The following is a 22,026-nucleotide window of genomic DNA, read 5'->3' as shown; positions in this document are numbered from 1 at the left end:
GGGCAACAGAGCAAGACTCGGTCTCAAAAATAAATAAATAAATAAATAAATAAATAAATAAATAAATAAATAAATAAATAAATAAAAATTAAAGAAGGGTAAAATGGACAAAACTGCAATTGAAATGGGAGAAATAGTAAAATCCACGATCAGTGGGAGCTACTGAAACAACTTTCTGGCTGGGCACAGTGGCTCACGCCTGTAATCCCAGTCCTTTGGGAGGCCAAGGCAGGCAGAGCACCTGAGGTCAGGAGTTCAAGACCAGCCTGGCCAACATGGCAAAAACCCGTCTCTACTGAAAATACAAAAGTTAGCTGAGCATGGTGGCAGGTGCCTGTAATCCAAGCTACTCATGAAGCTGAGGCAGGAGAATCACTTGAACCCGGGAGGTGGAGGGTTGCAGAGAGCCAAGATTGCGCCATTGTACTCCAGCCTGGGAGACAAGAGCGAAACTCCCTCCAGTAAAACAAACACCACCACCAACAAAAAAACCCAAAAACCCCAACTTTCTGTCAAACTGATAGAGCAAGGAGACAACAAAATCAAGATACAAAATATTTCAATAACAAATTAACAAATTTGACATCATGGGTATGTATAGATACTATCCCCAACAACCACCAATTCCATGTTCTTTTAGAAGGCATGGGAATACTTACAAAAATTGGGACAGAAGAACTCTCCTCTGCCTTCCTACCTCTGCTTCTCCCTATAGTCCAGAGATAAGGGAGTTTTCTTTAGAAGTGGAACATGAAGGCCGGGCGCAGTGGCTCACACCTGTAATCCCAGCACTTTGGGAGGCCGAGACGGGCGGATCACGAGGTCAGGAGATAGAGACCATCCTGGCTAACACAATGAAACCCCGTCTCTACTAAAAATACAAAAAATTAGCTGGACGTGGTGGCGGGTGCCTGCAGTCCCAGCTACTCAGGAGGTTGAGGCAGGAGAATGGCGTGAACCCGGGAGGCGGAGCTTGCAGTGAGCAGAGATCGCACCACTGCACTCCAGCCTGGGCGACAGAGCAAGACTCCATCTCAAAAAAAAAAAAAAAGAAGTGGAACACGAAGTATAAGTTGGGTGACCAAATTTAACAAATAACAACACAGGATTCTCAGTTAAATTTGCATTTCAGAGAAACAAAAAATAATTTCTTAGTATAAATATGTCCCATTTTCATGCTAAAAAAAAAAGTGTGTGTGTTGTTTCTCTGAAATTCAAATTTAACTGTGCATCTAGAATTTTTTCTGGAAGCCCTAATCATAGGAGAGTGGGGATTGTCATCTGGAGAGTCTTCATCTCTTCCCTGAACTAAAGGTTTGGTTTGGGGCCCCTGGCTCAGTCATGTGACTTGGAGAGCCGACCCGTGGGGAGCTAGGAGAGGGAACCTTTCTTCGGGGTGCCTTCTACCCTTTGCATGGTTCTCCCTTGAGCAGCCATGGCTCAATGCTCCCCGGCGCCCTGACCTCTCGGCCTTGTGAAGGCAGCACCTCCTTCCATTCCACCCATGTTCCAGCCAGGCACGGGCACGAGTGTAATGAAGACAACAACAAACACAGGCATGATTTGCGAAAACACAGACATTTTAACTTTAATAAGTTATAAAAGTAAGGAGTCAAATTTTACATTACAGAACAAAGATGTATTGATTGCTGTATCGGTAAGCCAGAATTTTGGGATTTGAGTTCAGCACCTTGATTCAGTATAGTGGCTACCTGTCATACAGGAGGGAGTAGAATCATAAAATGCTTCATCTGCTAAGATGTTGCTATTGAGCACCATTTATATACTCAAACAGAAAAACCTTAAAATACAAATGAAAGGCTTATACATGAAATTCCATGGGTTTTCCAAAAGGAGTAAATCAGAGAGCTGGGTTCCACAAATCTAACACGAGTCTGCCCACTAAGGAGAAGTGACTCAGGGACACTGTTGCAGATTTTCTAGTGCAGCGGAAGGTCTGAGTCTCATCATGCAGTTAGAAACTCAGCTAGAAGACATCTGTCTCCTCTGGGCGCCAGGAGCCCCTCAGATGCAGAAGAAGCTGGCTTGCGAAGATCAGGACTGTTACTAAGCCGGTTCTCCGAGTGGTCCCCAGCTCAGAGGAGATTGCGTCGCTTCTCAGAGCCTGGTGAACGTTGGCATTCCTTGGACAGAGAGACTTTTGAGGACCATCCGGCTCTAGAGGACTCTTTTGATATATGGCTCAAGGATTGAGGATGGCACAGAGGGTCATGGCCGTCAGTCCCAGAGGGCACCTTGCCCCCTTCAGCAGAAGACAGGTGCCCAGGGAATGTCCCAGCTGGGCCACTTCCCAAAAGCTTCCAGCCTCAAGCCAGGAAGCCCTGCTCTGCTGAGATCTTGGAATGGAGTGTTCCCATCCAGAGGCCCCTAGGCTGGGTAAACCAAGTCATACTCTCTGCCTAGCGTTAGTCCTGAACTTCCTCCACATCCTAGGACAGACCCAAGTAAGAACCGCCCAGTTCTTCAGCCTGTGAATAGCACCAGCTGTCCTGGGTTCAACCAACAATGGAAAGCCTCAGGCTCCATTTCCTAATTACAGAGGCAGGATTGCACACACGCTGTAAACCACATCTTAAGGAAGGGGTACTATGAGAGATACTCCGGAAGGTTTTCTCCAGTTTGATTCTCCAGGAGACACGGGGACAGTGCACAGCACGTGTGGGATGCGGTGGCAGAGGGCGGGAGGCTAGCCATCACCCAGGTGGAGACTGCAGCATCAGCCCAGATTCCGTTCTTGCTGGTTCCTACGTCGTCATTTTGTCCCTTGGATCATACAGACCCACCTACACATGTGCAGCCTCAGACAAACATACTTAGCACCTCAAAACTCAATAGAAGGTAGCCACTATGCTATTATCCTGAGCCTCATCCATATAACGGGGAAATCAACATGAACAAGTTCTCGAAGAGTGAGGATTGGTGAGAGTACACAGCCTCTAGAATTTTCTTAAACAGGAAAAGCTTAAGAATTATGTGTCAGGCTAAGCCCAGCTAAGGAGCTGATGTGCCCCTGGGTCTTGTAATCCCAGAAAGTTTAAGCTTCACGTTCACAAAATATCAATGCGGTGAGAGGTAAAAACGAGCCACTCTTCTCCCATCCGCCCCCACTCCCTCCTATTTCTCTCTTACTCGCATGCTGCTCACAATGCACCATTCTCTGGAAAATAGGAGCTATTAAAGTTTTTAGGAGCAAAAGATAAGGTAGGCTCTCTCCATCTCCCACCCCGTGCCCCCATCAGAGGCCACGTTTTACGGGTCACTGCTGGGTTCTGGAGCTTCTGAGAGACAGAGGCGAGGTGGGGCACGGCTGGACAGGGAAAGCCCATCCCTAGCAAGCAAGCAAAGCCCACAAAGCCCAGAATCCCAGAATCCCAGAAGCCGTAGGCTTGGCCACAGGGAGATTCCAGGCCCTTGAACCGCTCACTGAATCTTCCCAGCAGAGCACGTGCCTCTCTCATCTTTCTCAGGTTCTTGGGGAGGGAAGAGGCTCTCTGGGGAGCCCTGGAGCCGAGGTGGCCAGGGAGGAATGCAGGAGCTCCTCCCCCGAGCCTGGAAGGCAGCCAGCAAGGCCAGGGTTAGTGGCCAGGGGAGAGGCCTGGGAGAGCACCCCACTGTTTTCTTGGCATGGACCCTGTTTAGACCTATCCTTATGTCCCATCATAGGATTCTCATTACTTTCGCAGGTGAAGAGGACAGCTGCACAGCTCAGACTCGGTCGAGACATCCAGATGAAGTACAACATGAGCACCAAGTAGGTCAGCAGGCCTTTAGTTCTTAACTAGCAAGGCTGCATCAGGCCAAGTGGAGGCCTCCTTAAAATACTCTGAGTTGACCTTTAAAGATTGAGTTTTTTCATGCAAAAATCTAGACTTCTTCCGAAAAAGGACACTGTCTGACAAGGCCGGGGATAGTGGAGCAGAGACGAAGAGAGACACAGATTTCACAGTGGCAGTAACAGCCAGAGCCAACAATCAGCTCTAGGTGGGTGTGGCTGTCAGGGTGGCCACGGTCCCCAGTGGGCCACTGCACTCACCCTGGTCGGCTGCCTGGCCCTGGAAGATTGAGTTCATCACCTCCACTTCATTGTACTCATCTTGGCAACTGGTCAGTTTTGCAGTAAATCACCATTTCTCCTCAGAGTCCCACAGGCTGTGTCTGGGGATCGGTAGGGAATGTCATGCATTACCACCAAGGAAAGGAAGATTCCCAGTCACTGCTTAGCAACTTGGGGCCTATTTTCTTTCTCTCAGAGTGATCCCTCTTGCCCTGCCCTCACTGATGGTGGCCGTAGAACCTCTATATTCCTCTCCACTCCACACCTGACACCACCGCAGGATTTGGTCGCTCCTGGGCTGGGAAGCACACGTGCTAACCTAGTTACCACATGCTCACGCCTATCTTTCTTACATCATTCCCCTTCTTTGTTTTCTCAAAACCTTTTGGAATCGGGAATTTTGACTTCATCTCCATGACACAGGATTTGCTATCCCATGGAATATCTCTATAAGCAAGAAAAAAATGCTAGTGATGCTATCTTTCCATTTTATCAGAACTTTCCGAGCAGCTCTTTCTTCCGCATCTCATCAATGAGCTCTTGGATTCTTTGGTTTCTGGTCTTTTCATATGGGCTCGGTCGTCGAGGGATTAGGTTGGGTGGCTGGACTTCATCTTCCAGACCATGGATTTTGTAGGGTTCATCTACAGCATTGGTTTCTGGGTGATGCTCTGTGGCATTGGTGCTGGAGGCATTGAGAGGGACCTCCAGGGGGGTGCTCGGTGATGGCTGCACCTCCATGGCTAGAGTGGGCACTGGGAGGGTGGGCATGAACACGTCAATGTCGTTGTGCTTCCCAGGCGGTGGCTCTATCCTGCCCTCCACGTTGGTGAGGTTGTTGTGCAGGTTACAGGACTTGCAGCACAGCTTGTTGTAGCCTGGGATGGAGCAATAGCGAGACAAGACTTCCATCCTACAGAATATTGACTTGTCGCCTTGGCAGTGGCCCTCTGAAAAAGAAAAGTGGGACAAATAACCAAAGGACAAGATAAGGGGAACTTTGTTCCCCCACAGGGCGCAGCTTGCTGGCGGAGGCATATGGAAGAGCCCAGAGACAGCACAGAGGCAAGTGAGCCCAGTCAGAAGGTCTGTGTGGGTTCAGTGTCAGGGCACCCCCAGTGCAGGCAGCGTCCAGGGACCCCTGCCCGGAAGTGCTGACACACAAGCTGTGAGCAAGGCTTCCCTCTTCCAAGCAGGCCGCAGCTGAACCTGGATGTTTCAGTATCTCTTAAAGTTTGAGAAAGAAATGAGGCCCGTTTGTTCTTACAGAGTGATTCCAAACTCATCTTAAAGAACAGGATTTTATCACATCTTCACATTTGACATCCCAGTGGTAACCCCAATGAAATTCTGTGGCAAGGCTTGACTCTACAATCATCTATAAGTAGTAACTGTAACAAAATTAAACCTAAAAGAGCCACTTCCTAAGACCCAATATAGCAAATCCCAGGGCCGCTGTGGCCCCACCATGCTGCACAGCTCCGGGGTGTTGCTCCCATTCTGACCCAAATGCCCCAGATGACCTTTTAACTGAACGGCACCTAAAGGAAAGTTAAAAATCACCCAAACCTGCGTGGGCTTTCTCACACTTGCCTCAACTTACCCGACAATCGCAGGTCCAGCCTCTGCTACATCCCCCATAGCACCGCCACCTTGCGCATCCAGCCATTTCCCAAAGAAACGTGCTGCCCTCACACAGATTAATCGTTCCACCCTGCACATGCTTCTCTTTCCTTTCCACCCAAGAAACTGGTCATCTGTGGTCCAGCTTGCATGGAGAGCCCCGACTCTCCACAGAAGCCACCACTATCTCTCACTTTCCACCCGGCCGTCTTCTCCCTGGCCCATCTCGACCACTGTCTCCAGCTCCCTTCCTTCAACCCGTCAACTCTTCTTGCGCTCACTCTCTCTTTACTTTCTGTCGTCTTCCCAAGTTTTCACCCCTTCCCTCTTCCCATCCCCTCATTCCACAACACAAAAATTAAGATGAGTTTTAAAAATTCACTCAAGAAGAAAGAATAAGTCATGTTACAGGAGATACTTGATCCACTATAAATTCCGAATCACTGACCTCCATGAGCCCAACACCACCTGTTGTGGTCTCTGCTCAGCCGCTCTCTACCCTCCGCAGTGATGACTTCAGACCTTTCCCACACAAACCCCCGATGTGCCCTCCTTTTCCCTCACTCTCCTTAGTTGGACTCATCTACTCTTGAAAGGAAGGAAGGAGGGAGAGGGTGAAAGGAAGGAGGAACTGAAGGAAGGAAAGGAAGGAAAAAAGGAAAGGGAGGGAGGGACAAAAGGAAGCGAGGGAGGGAGAAAGGCTCAGGCATTGGATGGGAGCCACATCTGACAGTTATCCCATACACCAACATATGCCACAATCTACACCTGAACTGTCCAAAGCAGACAATACCCCTTCCTTCCATCAAGGGCCAGTGGTTCTGATGTCCTGCTTCTTAATGGCCACTGCTCCAGCCTGTAATTTTCCCTTAGAAGCTGGTGACAGACCATCAGCTCCAAACCCCTGAAGCTTCAGACTTGCTACAAGCCAAATCCACCAAGGGCCTGTAGGTCCCAAAAGCCCCTGAGACCCAACCCCTGCAGCGTGAGCTTAGGGCCTCTGCTGCACCCCCCGTCTCGGTGCATGGTGTTTCCGGCACACAAGCCAAACACCTGGGTGCCCCGTCCTAGACACTCTCAGATATGCCCTTGTTCCTCCCCTTCTCCCACCTCCACCCTGGCTGAGCTGCCTCTTGGCTGCACTATGGGAGGGGTCTGTGTCCATTCTTCACCCATGCCATCTAGCTATCCTGCTTCAGTCAGAATGCTGTTTTCTCACTGAAGATGTGACCACGGCACACCCACCCCCACCTCGCTTGAAGTCCCTGACCTGTCCCCTTCCCCTCTCCAGCCCCCCTCTGGCCTTACACTCCTTGCTCTGCATGGACCTCCTTTTGGCCACAGGGCCTTTGCACATGCAATGCCTCTCTCCTGCCTTCAGCTACCACCCTTCCTCCTTCAGGGGCAGCTGGAGCACATCTTCCTCAGGCACGCATCCCCTGACCTCCTTGAGCAGGTAAGGTCTCTGCAGCACATGGTCTCAGCAGCTGTGCCTTCTCAGCCAAGCTCACATCTAATTGTCAGATGAGTGACTAGTGCCAGACTTTTTCATTATCCTGAAAGCTCCACAGGGCAGAGCCCCAGAGCCTAGAACAGTGAACCAAATAATGCATAAAGGTGTAAAAAAGATAAGGTATGAAAAAGATCAATGTGAATAACTGAGGAAGTTCAAAACAGGGAAATTTTGAATCTGAAAGTGGCAAAGCTCCAGGCAAGAACACAGGGAGGCCCATGCATCAGAGGGCGCCCAACTTTGGCCCTGAGCTTCTAAGTGGCCAAAATAAGAACACATGACTGGCTGCAGGGTCCACCAAGAAAAGGGAGTTAAAACCCATCGGCCATCAGGAGAAGCGGGGATCTCCCTGACACTGAGCCCAAGAACCACGCTCACAGTGCCAAGGAGGAAGGGGAGGGCCTGCTGCCCAGGGGAGATGCCAGAAATCAAATCGGAAGATCCTGAGATGTGGCTGTCAGGATTTTAAAACTGGCAGAAGGCTTTTCTCAGATAAAAATCTTACACAGTTGCCCAATATATGAAACAGATAGACTCAGACTACTGATGGTAATACTGTTTGAAGGTAGGTGGAGGAGACACAGAGCTCCCATCCTTGCCCCACCCCATCCTCTCCAGCAGCCTGGTTTGTGAAACCACTGAGCCCCACCCTCAGGGAAACACAGGGGGTTCTGGATAAGAGCTGATGGTAGCCTCCCCACCCCCTACCCCATAGGTTTTGACAAAGAAGGCAGCCTGCGCCTGATGGTGCTGGGAGGGACGCCCCGGCTGCACACTGCCCCCTCTCCTGCTGCCCATGGTTTTTCCTTCACACAAATAAGGCTAGTGTTACACATTTATCCACATCTCCACTCCCTCACTGTCTCCCCCACCAGGCTGGGATCCCTGAAAAGCAGGAATCACATCAGCCTGGTACAGTGGTGGGCCACCTACGGCTAGTGTGCCAAGTCCCTCCCTCCACCTGGTTTCATAAATAAAATTTTATTGGATCAGGGCCACGCCCATGCATTTCTTTTTTTTTTTGAGATGAAGTCTTGCTCTGTCACGCAGGCTAGAGTGCGGTGGCGTGACCTTGGCTCACTGCAACCTCCACCTCCTGGGTTCAAGAGCCTCCCAATAGCTGGGACTACAGGTGCACGCCACCATACCTGGCTAATTTTTGTATTTTTAGTAGAGATGGGGTTTCACTATGTTGGCCAGGCTGGTCTCGAACTCCTGACCTTGTGATCCATCCACCTCGGCCTCCCAAAGTGCTGGGATTACAGGTGTGAGCCACCATGCCCGGCCCATGCATTTCTTATCTGTGGCTGCTTTCCCACTATAAAGGCAGAGCTGAGTCCTGTGGCAGAGACCATGGGGGCTCCAATGCCCAAAATATTTACTACCTGGCCCTTTACAGAAAAGGTTGACTGATCCCGGGTCAAGTGCATGCCCAGGTCAGAGCCAGGCATGAGAAAGTGCTCCGTAAATGTCCACTGAGTGAGGGCGGCAGCCGCAGGTGGGGTCCCCCTTCCACCCGGTCTACATACGGGACTTCTATGTCTGATTTTCTCCCAACAGTGGGTGGCACTGCTCTTAGTTTTTAACAATAAAAATACGTCAATGAATAAATACAAAATTGAAATAAAATCCTGGCCAAGAGCTTGACTATGCAAATATCCTACAAAAATTTCAAAATAGCCTAGAAAAATTTCAAAGTCATCATGACCAACTGATCTTAAAGGCACCCCAGGTTTGTGCATTTTAAGTATTATCACAGACCACAGGGAAGAGTGATGCACCTGCGGCAATGACTGGCGGGGCCTCTCCGCCAAGATGATCACTGTGGTTTTCTAATACTTAGTCTTCAGCCATTTCCAGCAGCAATCAAGTAGTGAGACCTATTGTCTTCCAGTGAATGACAATCAACCATTGAGAGTAAACACCGTTTTCATAAACTGAAGTCACTGTGGGCTACTCCCACGATCTCGGCTACACCTGAACAGCACCTGTATTATTCTTTGCTTAGTCATATCCTTTAAATTAACTCCTTTTTACACTTAAAATTTGTTTTAGGAGAAGACCTTATACTATCACCACTCATGGAAAACTACTGCAGTGAACAAAGGTAACCTAAAATAGGAATACAAAAAAAAAAAAGTTTTAAGTCCTTTTAAGTCAATTTCAAAGTCAAACTTTAACTCATCAAATTCTAGAGAGAGACTCCTGCCTGCCAAGCTCTGAGCTGAAGGGAAATGAGCAAATGTGAGACAGGCTAAAGCTGGTAGCAAGTGAGGCCTTCTTCCTGAGGTCACCGTAAAGCATAAAAGGAACTAGGAAGGGACTGCTCAGCGCAGCGCAGCCCCGGCTATGTTTGTGCACCACCGAATCACCTTCCATTTCCCATGCTTTGGAAAATGCTGGATGGAGAACACCTCATTCTCATTTCTCAGTAAAGGAGTGGTAGGCTCAGGCACCCATGCCAACACTCAAAAGGTCATGCAGCTGGTTAAAAAAGCAAGAGGCACCCTCCTCCAGATGCACCCTCCTCAGCACCTGGGCTGTAGGCGGTGTCTCTAGCTCTGGCCTAGGAGCCGCTTCTTAGCGGGAATTGCTCCTGACCCATCTCTGGGAAGAGAGACTGAGTGGAGGCAGGACACAGCCCGGGCCCCAGGTCAGGAAGTCTCTGTTGAACCTAGACCCTCTTTCTGGCCATTGTCAGCAATGTGAGAGGCCACAGGCCCTGTCGCTGCCTGGGAAGACCTTGGAAGATACAGGCAGGCCAGGTGCCCAGACAGCCACCACTGCCCTGCCCCTCTCCCGACCCAGGCTTTCCTGGGGCTGGCCCAGCCCCCCACCTGAGCCAGATGGGCACCTCTCCTTTCCTGAACAAGTAGCCCAAGGCTGAGAACTGTGCCTGGAGCCAGGGTAGTGACCTGCTGGTGGCTCACAACAGGTGACCTGGACCAGCAATGTCTGGGCTACTGACCCTACATTCCCACCCCACAGGCTCTGCTCCCAAGATGAGGAGAAACCCACCTCAGGCCCTTTTCCTGATGAGGAGACCTCCATAGAGAACCTAGATATTCTTGCGAGGTGCTCATTTGGCTGATTCAAAACCTGGAGGCACGGTGGGGTACCCGCACGGTTTGCTATCAGATTTTGGAAAATGCCTGCGGAGGGGAGATACACCTTTCAGAGGGAGGGGCCCTAAATATCTATGTTGGGCAGTGGGGAGTGGGGCAGTAAAGTCATTCGAATCAGAAACCGGGGTAATTAATGCCTGAGTGAGGCCCCACAACTCCTCAGCGTCTGGGCCATGATAAAGAGAAGGAGCCATCAGCTTGCCAAACCCACGCACCCAGTTTTATGGAATTTTATTGAGTTTATTTGTGGGATGCATGACAGGAGGTCTTTCCATCATTAGTAAGAATAAAAGGTCATTTTCACAGTCACTTTGGCACACGCTAACGTCTCATAAAAAAAAAACCAGAAAAGCAACGACAATGGAACCTATAGAATACGTCACTAAATACATACAAAACACTAATAAAATATCCCTGATAAACCAAAGTGCATATGCCCAGGACAGTATTGCACCTTCCCCAGTCGCGCGTGTCGCTCGCATGGCCTCGTCAAAGTTGGAAGTTAACAGTCGAGATTAGTACGCAGGTGCACACCAGTTATTTACAGAACAGTGGTCAGAGCCGCAGGAGTAGGGGCCGGCCGCCTGGCAGGGGTGCGGTGTGAACAGAGGCGGTGGCTGGGGTGGAGGGGCCGGGCGGAGTGCTACATGGATCGCGGCTCAGGGCCCAGGGGGTCGTCCCCTGGGTGTAAGGCCGCACTGTGGAGCACCCTCGGGGGCTCCATGCAACAGTCGGCGCCGACTGGCCAGTGGGCATCAGGGCAGACTCCAGTCCGCAGAGACGGACCGTGCGCACCGCTCAGCCCAGGGAGAGAAGCCGTCTGCACTTGGAAACCTTAACCTTGGCAAAAGGTGGATGAACGCTCCAGCTCGCCTACACCTTCCCTGCCTTCTACCTGGCCCACGTTCCCCCTCTGAAGCTGGAGTTAGCAGCCAATCCTGTTACCTTTCAACTTTAAGGCATTTTCTACATAGTTTTTCTAAGCAAAAAAGCAATAAAAATTGAGGTAATTCTGTAGTTGTTCACACTGGTAGGCGAGGCACGCCCGCACCACACAGTCACTCTCTCTCAGCCCTACGGAGGGGGTCCTGTGCGCGAGATGAGAAAAGGCCATTGGGGCTAATGGGCGGACAATGGAAGTGGGGAGTGTCCCCACGCCCCGGAGGGACGCGCCCCTCTGCCGCCTCCGTGACCGGACCCCCGCAGGACAGGGCCGGGCGGGGCTGTGAGTTGCGCGAAGGCCGGGTGGAAGCAGGCCAGAGTTTCACGAGTCAGAAGGACACGCTCAGCAAAGGGTCAGCAGCAGCAGCGACAGCGGTGGCAGCCGGGAAGCCCCTGGCAGTGCCGGAAACTCGGGGTGGGGTCCCCGCACGACGACGCAAGACCGCGCCCCCGAAACCCCCCAGGCCGCGCCTCAAGGGTGGGCGGGGCTGGGGGCGGGCTCGGCCCGGAGGGTCGCCCTTTGGCCACCGGCCCCTCCTGCAACCACAACAGATCTTTGCCCCTTTACAAGCCATCACCAACCGGGTTCCGGCCCCAGCAGAGGCCCGAGCCCCTGCCACGCCTCGGCGAGCCTGGCCCCGCCAGCAGGCAGTGCGGCCCGGAGCAGACGCCGAGCTCAGAGGCCCGGGAGAAAACGGTCACCCCAGAGCGCGCCCGAAGAGTCAGGGGAGCTTTCCATAGACAGAGAGGAGGGGGGCCCAAGGCAAGCTCCACAGGGCGCAGGGCATGCACTGGAGGGCAGAGGCAGAGTTATAAACGGGTCGGTTACTTGACGAGATCTTCTGGATGGGCGAGTCAGGGTCCGGGCGGGACAGCCACTGAACTACGTAGCTCTTCTTGGAGGGATCTGAGATGTTTCCTAAAGGGAGGAGAGAGGCGCTGCGGCTGCAGGGCACCAGGCTGGGGCCCCCACCCCAGGCAGAGAGGCTCCAGGTCTCCCCGGGTCCTGGGGAAGCGTCATTCAAGGCCCTCCCCTCCCCGCCTCCCGGGGCTCCCACCTCCTGCCCCTCCTGACAGCGTGCTGGGTCTCAGCTCTCCCGTCTGTCTCGCTGCCCTGGCATGCAGGCCCTGCCGCCTTCTTTTCTGGGCCGGCTCCTCTGCCCCTGCACCCTGCCCGCTCCCCCGGGTTCCACCTGCTGACTCGAGCTGTGAGCTCCCAGAAAGCTGGGACAGAGCAGTGCCATGGGAATGAGAGATGCTGGATACACCCTCCCCAGTGGGGGGCAGGTGCCTAGACCCCCCAGAGCTCCCTCCTCTATAGAAGGGAACTGTGGCAGGCAGGGTCTACTCTTGAGCTGTGTGTAGACCTTAGAGGTGACACATGTATAGCATTTGGCCAGGCATCTGTGCGCGGTAGGTATTCTGGTTCTCCTCGAAGGGCACAGAGCACCCCCTACTCACACAGGCGTCCCCCTGTTCACACAGGCACCCCCTACACCATAGCCACCGGCATTCCCTAGCTGGCCGAGTCCTGCTGTCACTGTGAGTATGCAGTGCCCTGAGGGCAGGGAGGGGCGAGTCAGCTCCACACAGCTCCCTCCATTTCCTGCCAGGCAAAGTCCCAGACCCCGCCTGCAGTGCTCCCCTTCTCCACGCTCACAGATGTTGAGTCCAGCTACTCTCTAAGAAAAGCCAGACTGGCCTGAACCAAGCCTCCGACACCCCCGCCCTGGGCTGCTGCATGCTGGGAGCAGGGGCAGGGGCTGCAGGGGACTTACGGGGACAGGGGCCAAGCCTGCAGGTCCTCGCCGTCTCAGGCCGCTCCTCCTGGCAGATGCCGAAGCTGTCATCCGCAGTGCGGCAGAGCACTGGCCGCTCCTGGGTGCCATTGCCACAGGTTACTGAGCACTGCAGGGGGAGAGTCGCCAGGCAGGGTTCACTTCCCACACAGGGCCCACACTGGCAGAGCTGGAGGAGCCCACGGTCCCCAGGCACATGACCCATGCGCTCAGGAGGAGGTGTGGGACAGTGGGGAGAGTGGGGTTGGAGGCTGCCTTGTCCCACCTTCGGGGGCTGCCTCAATCTCCTGGGGCTCTAAAGAAGGGACCCACATGCCTGTCTCTCTGAGCTGCTGTGAGACGGTGTCCATATACAGACTGGCATAGGCTTGGCACTGCTGGGCTCTCAGTGACATTCTCCCCTCTCTGGCTGGAGGAGGTCCAAGGCCCAGGAGAACCTGCTGTGCCCTGGGCAGGGGTTGGGGTGGGGCACTGGGAAAACTCTGACCCAGCCTAGGAGGCGCCAGTAGGCTCCCCACAATCCTGGACACGAGGCTCTACCACTAGTGCCCTCACTGGCTCCTCCAGCCCCCAGCACCACCACTGGTCCACCGCACTGACCAGGGAGGTGCCAGAAGGAGCAGTCACGCCCAGCCTTGCCCAAGGAAAATGTTCCGGTCCTCACCACACGCGCAGGAAAAGGCTGACTCAGCAGACCCGGATTGCTCAAAGCCTGCACGTTCCCAACAAAGGCCTGTTTTGTTTTTGTTTTGTTTTTTCTTTTGTTGTTGGTTTTGAGACAGGATCTCGCTGTGTGGCCCAGGCTGGAGTACAGTGGCACGATATCAACTCACTGCAACCTCCGCCTCCCAGGCTCGAGCAATCCTCCCACCTTAGCCTCTTGAGGAGCAGGGAGTACAGGCACACACCACCACACCTGGCTAACTTTTTTTTATTTTTTGTAAAGACGGTGGTTTGCCATGCCGCCCAGGCTGGTCTCCAACACCTGAGTTCAGGCCATCCACCCACCTGGGCCTCCCAAAGTGCTGGGATTACTGGCGTGAGCCATTGTGCCCGGCCAACGCCTGTTTTCAAGACTGGCCCTTGTGCAGCTCCTGGGAACCAAGCTCATGGAAGGTTCCACCCATCAAGAGTGCTTTTGCACACCTGAGGCCTTGGGTCATGCAGTACCAGTTGGTCTGGGTAGTTTGTACCAACAGTGATGGATGGGAACACCCGCTTTTCCTCTAAAGTCTGAGGTCACACCTATGCAGCTGACCCCAGTGAAAGCCCTAGACGCCCAGGCTCTGGTGGGCTTCCCTGGTTGGCAGCATTTCACATGCATTGCCACACACGGGGGCAGGGCATTTCTGTGACCCCACTGGGAGGGGACACTGGGAGCTTGCGCCTGGATTCCTCCCAACCTCCTCGCCTGTGACTTTTCTTTTTCCCGATTCTACTCTGTATCCTTTCACTGTAAGCCCCTGCAACTGTGAGTCCCACTTCTGAGTCTGTGAGTCCTCCTAGTGGATTACTGAGCCTGAGGGTGGTCTTGGGGAGCCCCTGATACACGCTCCTCCAGCTCTGCCAGCGTGGGCCCTGCATGTGACCGGGCTGTCAGAGCTCACGTCAGCTCTGGCGTGGCCTTGGCTGGCTCTCAGGCCCTGCCCCTAGGACCACCCCTGTAGCCCTTCAGTCCATCCTCATTCTTCCTCCCAGCACAAGCCTAAGCACGCCCTGCTCATCTCCCCTCCTGCAAGTTTGGCTGGCCTCCTAGACCCCTCCCACCTCTGCATGAGACCCAGACCTCCCCTAGGATCCCGGAGCCCCAAACCTCCCACTGGGCCTTGGAGCCCGGGCTACCCTCAGTTTCCTGGGATTCCAGACCCCGTATCATACAGAAGCCTCTGCCTGTTCAGTAAAGACACACATTCCACTGGTTTCCTAGCACAGCACTGACCACGTGGCACCCACTGGTGCCGTGAAACCCATGGGATGTGGCTCAGGACAGGAGCTACATCCAGGCCCACATGCCAAAAGGGGAGTACTCCGGTCACCTCAGTCCCACCCAAGCTCAGTTTGGGAGCTGAGGGCAGGGGATCGGGGGATTGCTTACCTGGGACCAGGGCCCGGCTCGCCAACGACCGGGGCAGAGCTCACGGCTGCAGGCCCGGCGGCTCTCGGGCCGGGCATCATTGCAGTGCTTGGTGTGCACGGAGCGGGTGGTGTTGTTGTGTAGGGGCTGAACGCAGCGCACGGAGCGCACCTGCATGCCTGTCCGCCCACAGCTCTGGCTGCATGGCTCCCATTCGCCTGTGACCCACCTGCCAGGGCAGAGCAGTGCACGGTCAGGCTTCTGCAGCACTGGAGAAGCTGCGTGGCTGAGCTCCAGCGCCACTCCCTGCAGCCCAGGCAGACAGCGAGAACAGAGGGCAGCCTACTCCCCTCCCCGGTGCACCTTCTCTTATTCTCACTAAGATGCTGGCCATCCAGGCTTGCACAGAGGGGAAACTGAGGTTCAGCTGCCCCAGGTCCTACTGACGATGAGTCCCATGCATGTCACCCCTGGGAGGCCCTGGTGGAGCTGGTGGCTGTGGAGGTCCCTAGCCTCAAGAGGTTTCCCAGCCTCCTTAGGGTCTGGGCCCTGCTACCCGGCCTCACCTTCTGCTGACGTCACAAATCCTTCTTGGCAGAGCTCGAGAGCAATGTGGGTTCCCCAGCACCCCGTCCTATGTGGCCCCACCTGCCCATTTACCAACTGGCTTCCCCACTGAGGTCCCTGGACCCAGAAATGCAGCTGGGCCCAGCCCCAGGGCCTGAACGTCAGAGCCACTGCTTAAGAAACATCGACCCTGCGGTACAGGGCCAGGAGGCAAGCCCCGGGCCTCCGAACCTCCATTTCGCCATCTGGGCATCCCTGTTTCTCGTCATCTCTAAGATGCACATAACTGTTCAGTTTGGCGGGTCTGAAGCTGGGGTGCGCCTTCTGCCCTGCAGCATCTTAGATTCCATGAAATGTGGTGAGAGAGACTTGGTCAAATGCCTTGGATGATGCCAGGCCCAGGCCCCACACCTCCAAGCACGGGAGCCCCTAGTGGCCCCTCGCCTGTCTCCTCTAGTGGGAGCCCGAGCTGGGGGCACTCACACTGGCTGGGAGCACTCCTGCGGGTTGCATGCTCTGCGGATGGCTTTGGGCTTCGAGAGGGCGGCACAGAAGCCGCGGTGCACCATCTTGTGGTCCAGCCTCCGGCGGCAGCCGTACTTGGTGAACTGGGACCCTGAAGACAGAGAGCTCGAAGGGGCTCGGTGGAGCAGCACGACCCGCCCAAGGGTACAAGGAGGGGTGGGCTTCACCAGCAGTGCTGGCCTCATTTTCCTGCTCACCCTTGTGATGACGATAAGGGTGGGCACGGCACCGAGCCTGCGGCTGGCTGGGGGAGGCCTTGGTGCACCCCAGGTGGAGAGATGAGAGGGCAGGAGAGAGGCCACTTTCTCCCCTAGGCTGCTTCTCCCTCGCTGGGCTCCTGGGTCAGAGTGGAGGCCCTATTTCCTCTCTACTGCTAGGGCACCGCTTCTACCTTGACTTCACATGCCCAGCGGGCCTGGTGCAAGCCAGGAGCCGGGCAAGCACTGGGCCCGCAGCCCACATGCTTCCTCCCACAGGCCCGCAGCAGCCGTGCTCAACCCGGGAGATTTTCTCCAGCAGGGGACATCTGGCCATGTCTGGGACATGTTTGGTTGTCACAACTGGGGTAAGGGGTGCTACTGGCAACTGGTGAGCAAAGGCCAAGGATGCTACTCGGCGCACCCCACTGTGCACAGGACAGCCCCCATGGTGGCGAGTGACAGACCCCAAAATGTCAGTGATGCCCAGGCTGCGAAACCCTGGCCTGCTGGGTAAGACCAAAGAAAGCACGGAGATAAAGCCCGACCTCCTCTGGGTGCCTGGAGGCATCCCAGGAAGCGGAGGCTGGGGAGGCTGACGTGGTGGAAGGGCGGTGGAGGGCTCAGGCGAGGAGAAGCCTGCGCAGAGGCCCCAAGGGGGGACACGGTGTATCCAGGAAAAGCCCTCAAGGCCAGCGTGGCCAGGACCTGGGGGCGAGGCACAGGGTGGAAATATACCGGGAGGGGCCAAGTTGCCCCAACCCTGGAGGCCGTGAGGAGAATTTTGTTTTTTATCCTAAGAGCAGAGGAAGCTGTTGAAGACTACGACACCAGGAAGAGACACTGTCTGACATGTTCCCTCAAAAGGTCACTTTGGGGTGAGAGTGGACACACAAGGGCCAGTCCAGAGGAAGGTGCCAGGACCAGGGGAATGGCCAGGAAGATGGGAAGAGCACAAAGGCCCAGGAGATTTGCAGGAATCACCAGGGGTGGATGCGCTGATGAAATCCAGGCCCGGCGTGGGGCCAGGGGTGCCCAGGGGCCCTGGAAGAGGACCCTTCCATCCGCCTGGGCCAGGGAGTGACCCCACCTCTTGGTGAGCTCCTTGTCCTCTAGGTGTAGGCCCAGCACGGCATTGAGGGAGGACTGTCCTGGCCACTTGCCTGGTATTGCCCAGCCCGCAGGAGCACGGAGAACAGATCAGCGCTTCCTGTCTGCCTCTGGGTCCTATGTCCCATCAACTGCAGACTCTCTGGGGTCCAGGGTGGGTAGGACCCCTCTGTGCTCAGCCGTGTCCCAGAAACATCTGGGAGGCTTTTCCCAGTGAACAGAGGGAGAAGCCTCTGGGGGTGTCATCTGCACTGCCAGAGTCTTGCCTGTGTGATCCTGCCAACGCCATGGCGTGATCCTTCTGAGCCGTCCACACATCAACCTCCTGCCAGGCCAGCCTGTCACTCCCACACTGAAGCAGGCCCACAAATACAGGGTCCACACCCCACACACCCTTTGGCCACATTTGACCCAATGCCCCAGCACCCCCCCCTTCCTGCCCACCCACCGGCCCCTCCAGTGCCATTAAGCCCTTGCCCACCCAGGCAAAGGTCCCTGTTGTGGCTCCTCGGCCCCTGCTCATGCTGGCCCCACCCCAGGGATGCCCCCTACCTTCTCGTGGCCACCCTCATGTCACCCAGGTCCCCAACTTCGAGACCCCCTCACCTCCGCCACAGGGCTTAGAGCACGGAGACCACTTCTTCAGGGCCCACTCGTAGACCACAGAGTCATCTTCCAGGACATTGTTGTCATCGACATGCAGCGAGTCCTCATGGATCATGTATTTGTACGTCAGTGAGACCCGGGTGTCCCCCACCGGGATGACCTGTGCCGGCCCAAGAGCCTTGATGTGCCTGACCTGCCCTCCATGCTTCCTCCCCAGCCAGCTTAGGAACGGCAGCCGAGGCCGACCCCAGAGGAGTCTCATCATTCATGGCAGTTACATTCCATGAAGTCGCCCCGAGCACCAAATTCTTGAATACAGAACTATTACCCCAGGGGGCACAGGGTGAGGTTCCTGTGAGCCTCTGTCTCAACATTTTTGTTACCCGAACAATATATAACCTTGTTTTATGTGTGAGTCTGTTTATTTTTTGTTTGTTTTTGTTTTTGTCTTTGAGATGGAGTTTCACTCTTGTAGCCCAGGCTGGAGTGCAGTGGTGCGATCTCGGCTCACTGCAACCTCCGCCTCCTGGGTTCAAGCCATTCTCCTGCCTCGGCCTCCTGAATAGCTGGGATTACAGGTGCCCGCCACCATGCCTGGCTAATCTTTGTATTTTTAGTAGAGACGGTGTTTCACCACGTTGGCCAGGCTGGTCTTGAACTCCTGACCTCGGGTGATACACCTGGCTTGGCCTCCCAAAGTGCTGGGATTACAGGCAGGAGCTACTGCACCTGGCCTATGTGTGAGTCTGTTTAAAGACACTTTATTTAATATTTACTGTGATTCATTAACACTGAACCCACAGTCAATCACACTGCAGCCCATGCCTGCACGAAGCTTATTCAATACTTGTATTTTCTTCTTAAGACACCACCGCTTCCTGGGCTTAAGAACACTGGACAGTGCTTCAGCAATAGGGTCGGGGTGATTTTAAACAGCGAAATCACCCCCAAAATAGCACAAAATGTGACGTATGTGACACTCAACAGACTGCAGAAAGAACCCCCGTTTGTAGGATGAGAGCAGAAACAAGCAGACAGCGTGCCGAGTTGCTCCCACCTCCGCTGGGGACACGTGTGTCAGGCGACTCACGTGCGTGCCCGTTTGGGGCTCACAAATCAGTTTTAGTGAGCAGGTGAATTTGCAAATACAGAAACCGTGAGGACCGAGGACCAACTGCTCACACTGACGCGGGTAGGTCACCAAGGGCACTTCTAGGGGGCAAGAAGTCACTGCAGGTGAGGAAGGCAGGGTGGCATGGGGTACACAGGGCATACCTGGCTCACTGCTGCACCTGCTTACTGGTGCACCCACGTGTGGAGCGCTGGGGGCTGGTGGATTAATCCCAGTGCCAGCATGCCCACCTTAGGGGAGGGGCTCTAGAGCACGGGAGCCTTATTTGTGATATGTACCTTTTTGACAAATACAGTATATCCCTATGCAGTTAAAATTAAATTTTAAAAAGTGATCTGACCTCCTCGAAACCAGGTAAAAATAAAAAGTGATTTGAAAATCCAGCCCCCTTGGTACTTTCCTGTAACCAGGAGATCTGGGGTCCTGTCCTCTTAGAGACACATTCCAGCTCAACCTGGGTCTGGGCATCTAGCTTCCCAGATCCTGAGTGTCACCTCCCAGAGTGTCACCGGGTCCCAATGTAACAGCACACTCGAACGAGCATGCTGATGGCAGCTGTGAATGTCATTCAGACAGTGAAACCGAAACCCTCAAAGGCAGAGTGTGCCCAAGGTCACCTAGGGGTCATGTGGGGTCCAGAGCCCCGGCTCGTGGACGCATGTCCCTTCCTGGCTCTGACCAAGTCGGAGCCCCTTGGTGCCAAAGGCAGGCCAAAGGGGCCATGCAGAGTGTCACCTGAAGGGTCAGGAGGCTCAGCATCCCAGGCACCCCCATCCCTCCCCCAGTGGCCTCCCGCACCCTTGCCTGGCCCCAGCCCTGCCTGCACTCACCAGAACGGTGATGGTGCCGTGGAGGGGGCCCACGGTCTGCAGCGTCTCCCGGCCGTCCTCGTCCCTGTACTCCCACTCCACGCCCATGGCAATGAAGGTTTTGGAACTGGCATCCACGTCATTCTCTTCATTTAAGATGAACTTGCCTGTCTCCAGGTTCTTGACGGCTGAGAATGGCAAGACCAAGTCCCCCGTTGTGGTCACCCAAGGGCAGGACTGGTTTGGGCTGGTCGGGGAGTGGGGGGCAGCTAGCTGGACCCCTCGTCTCTCTGGCTGCCCCCCCCCACCAGTTTCCTCTGTGCCACAACAGCCCAAATGGCTCTGGGAGCCCCGCTTGCCCGTCAGTGCTCCCTTGGGCACCAGATGACCCTCGACTCGCATCCTCTGCTCCCACCAGCCCTGGAGCTGCCAGCTCCCCTGGGAAGCCACTCGGTAGCTGTCAAGCCACCTGCCCACAGCCTACTGGGAGCACTCAGTGGGCACCTAGAGGCCACCCTGGGCAGGATGGCTGGGAGGGGTCCCTACCCCGTGCAGGGCATCTGCAGGACAGGCGAGCACAGGACCCTGCTGGGGTAGGGCTTCCTGCCACGGGGTGAGTATATGTCTGGCTGAAACTGCAGAATCCCCACCCCATCAGGGACCATGGCCCAGCCGAGGCCCCAGCAGCTCCCCACAGCCCCAGGAGAGGCCTGGCCTGATTGGGTGACACTCAGGTCATCTAGGAGCAGAGGATCTGGCTGGCCAGGAAGCCCCATGCTCTCTGCAGTGTGGGGGGTGGCTGCTGCGGGGCAGCTGGGTGATGTGAGTTGGGCCGCAGACAGGGCACTAGTGAGAGAATCATTCCCTGTCACATCCGCTGTAATTCTGTCCACTCACAAAGCCTCTGCTTGGTGCCACAGGTCCCTGCTTCTCTCTGGCCCTTGCTCCCTTTCCACAGAGAACGCCCTCAGCCCCAGAGGTGGTGGCAGGAAGCAGTGTTGGGACAGAAACGTCTTTTTGTTCAGAAACTGACTTTTCTGTTCACCTTCTGCTTCAGGCAAGTGGTACAGGTTTTTGTATTTAGGGTAGCAATCGAAAGTTTCCTCTTAAGTAAGAGGCCAGGCACGGTGGCTCACACCTGTAATCCCAGCACTTTGGGAGGCTGAGGTGGGCGGATCACGGGGTCAGGAGATCAAGACCATCCTGGCTAACAGGGTGAAACCCCGTCTCTAGTAAAAATACAAAAAATTAGCCGGGCGTGGTGGCACATGCCTGTAGTCCCAGCCACTTGGGAGGCTGAGGCAGGAGAATTGCTTGAACCCAGAAGGCGGAAGTTGCAGTGAGCCAAGATCAGGCCACTGCGCTCCAGCCTGGGCGACAGAGAGAGACTCAAAAAAAAAAAAAAAAAAAAAAAAAAAAAAAAAAAAAAAAAAAAAAAAAAAAAACAAAGAAAAATGAGTATCAAAAGAGAGTGAGATCCTGTCTCTAAATAAAAACAAAATAAAATAAAACAAAAGGGAGATAAAAGGGCATGGTGTGTTTGTCAGGCAGCGTGAGAGCTCCGACCCTGTCCAGCCTCCTGGGGACGGGAATGAATGTGGGGCTCAGATTGGGGAAGGGGCTTATCCAGGGGCCCCAGCAGTCCCTGATATCACTTCTGACCTTGGCCCATGAATTCCCAGAAGGTAGGGCCCAGGCACCTTCAGGGGGAGGGTGGACAGGACCTGAGAGCCTCCTGCGTGGCCTGGGAGGTCACGGTCTCCCAGGCAGCACTGCTTCGTGGAAAGGGGCACCCAGAGGTGTGAGAACGTCCATATTTTCAGGAGATACCAGGATCCCTATTTTCGCTGGAATCTTTTGAATTTAAAATTAAACGAATTGAAAATGTAAGTGCACCGTGTGCCCCCACCTGCCAGCTGGCCTTGCTGA

The 22,026-nt window shown here is 54.6% G+C and overlaps 1 protein-coding gene across 1 annotated transcript in view; it reads right to left on the bottom strand.

Moving 5' to 3' along the window:
* Positions 1–1,525: 1,525 nt before the first annotated feature.
* Positions 1,526–22,026, bottom strand: part of ADAMTS2 (ADAM metallopeptidase with thrombospondin type 1 motif 2) — a 237,914-nt gene continuing 217,413 nt past the window's right edge. Inside the window, exons 16-22 of the mRNA XM_055284998.2 lie at positions 20,119–20,285; positions 18,157–18,316; positions 16,202–16,334; positions 15,173–15,380; positions 13,057–13,186; positions 12,108–12,197; positions 1,526–5,025 (exon numbers count right to left, since the gene is read on the bottom strand). Of these exons, the coding sequence (XP_055140973.1) occupies positions 4,568–5,025; positions 12,108–12,197; positions 13,057–13,186; positions 15,173–15,380; positions 16,202–16,334; positions 18,157–18,316; positions 20,119–20,285 (1,346 nt within the window). The 3' untranslated portion in view covers positions 1,526–4,567. The remainder of the gene's footprint in view (positions 5,026–12,107; positions 12,198–13,056; positions 13,187–15,172; positions 15,381–16,201; positions 16,335–18,156; positions 18,317–20,118; positions 20,286–22,026) is intronic.

This window comes from Symphalangus syndactylus, chromosome 7 (assembly GCF_028878055.3).
Source record: "Symphalangus syndactylus isolate Jambi chromosome 7, NHGRI_mSymSyn1-v2.1_pri, whole genome shotgun sequence".
Classification (NCBI taxonomy): domain Eukaryota; kingdom Metazoa; phylum Chordata; class Mammalia; order Primates; family Hylobatidae; genus Symphalangus; species Symphalangus syndactylus.
This window is presented reverse-complemented; position numbering and strand designations above follow the sequence as displayed.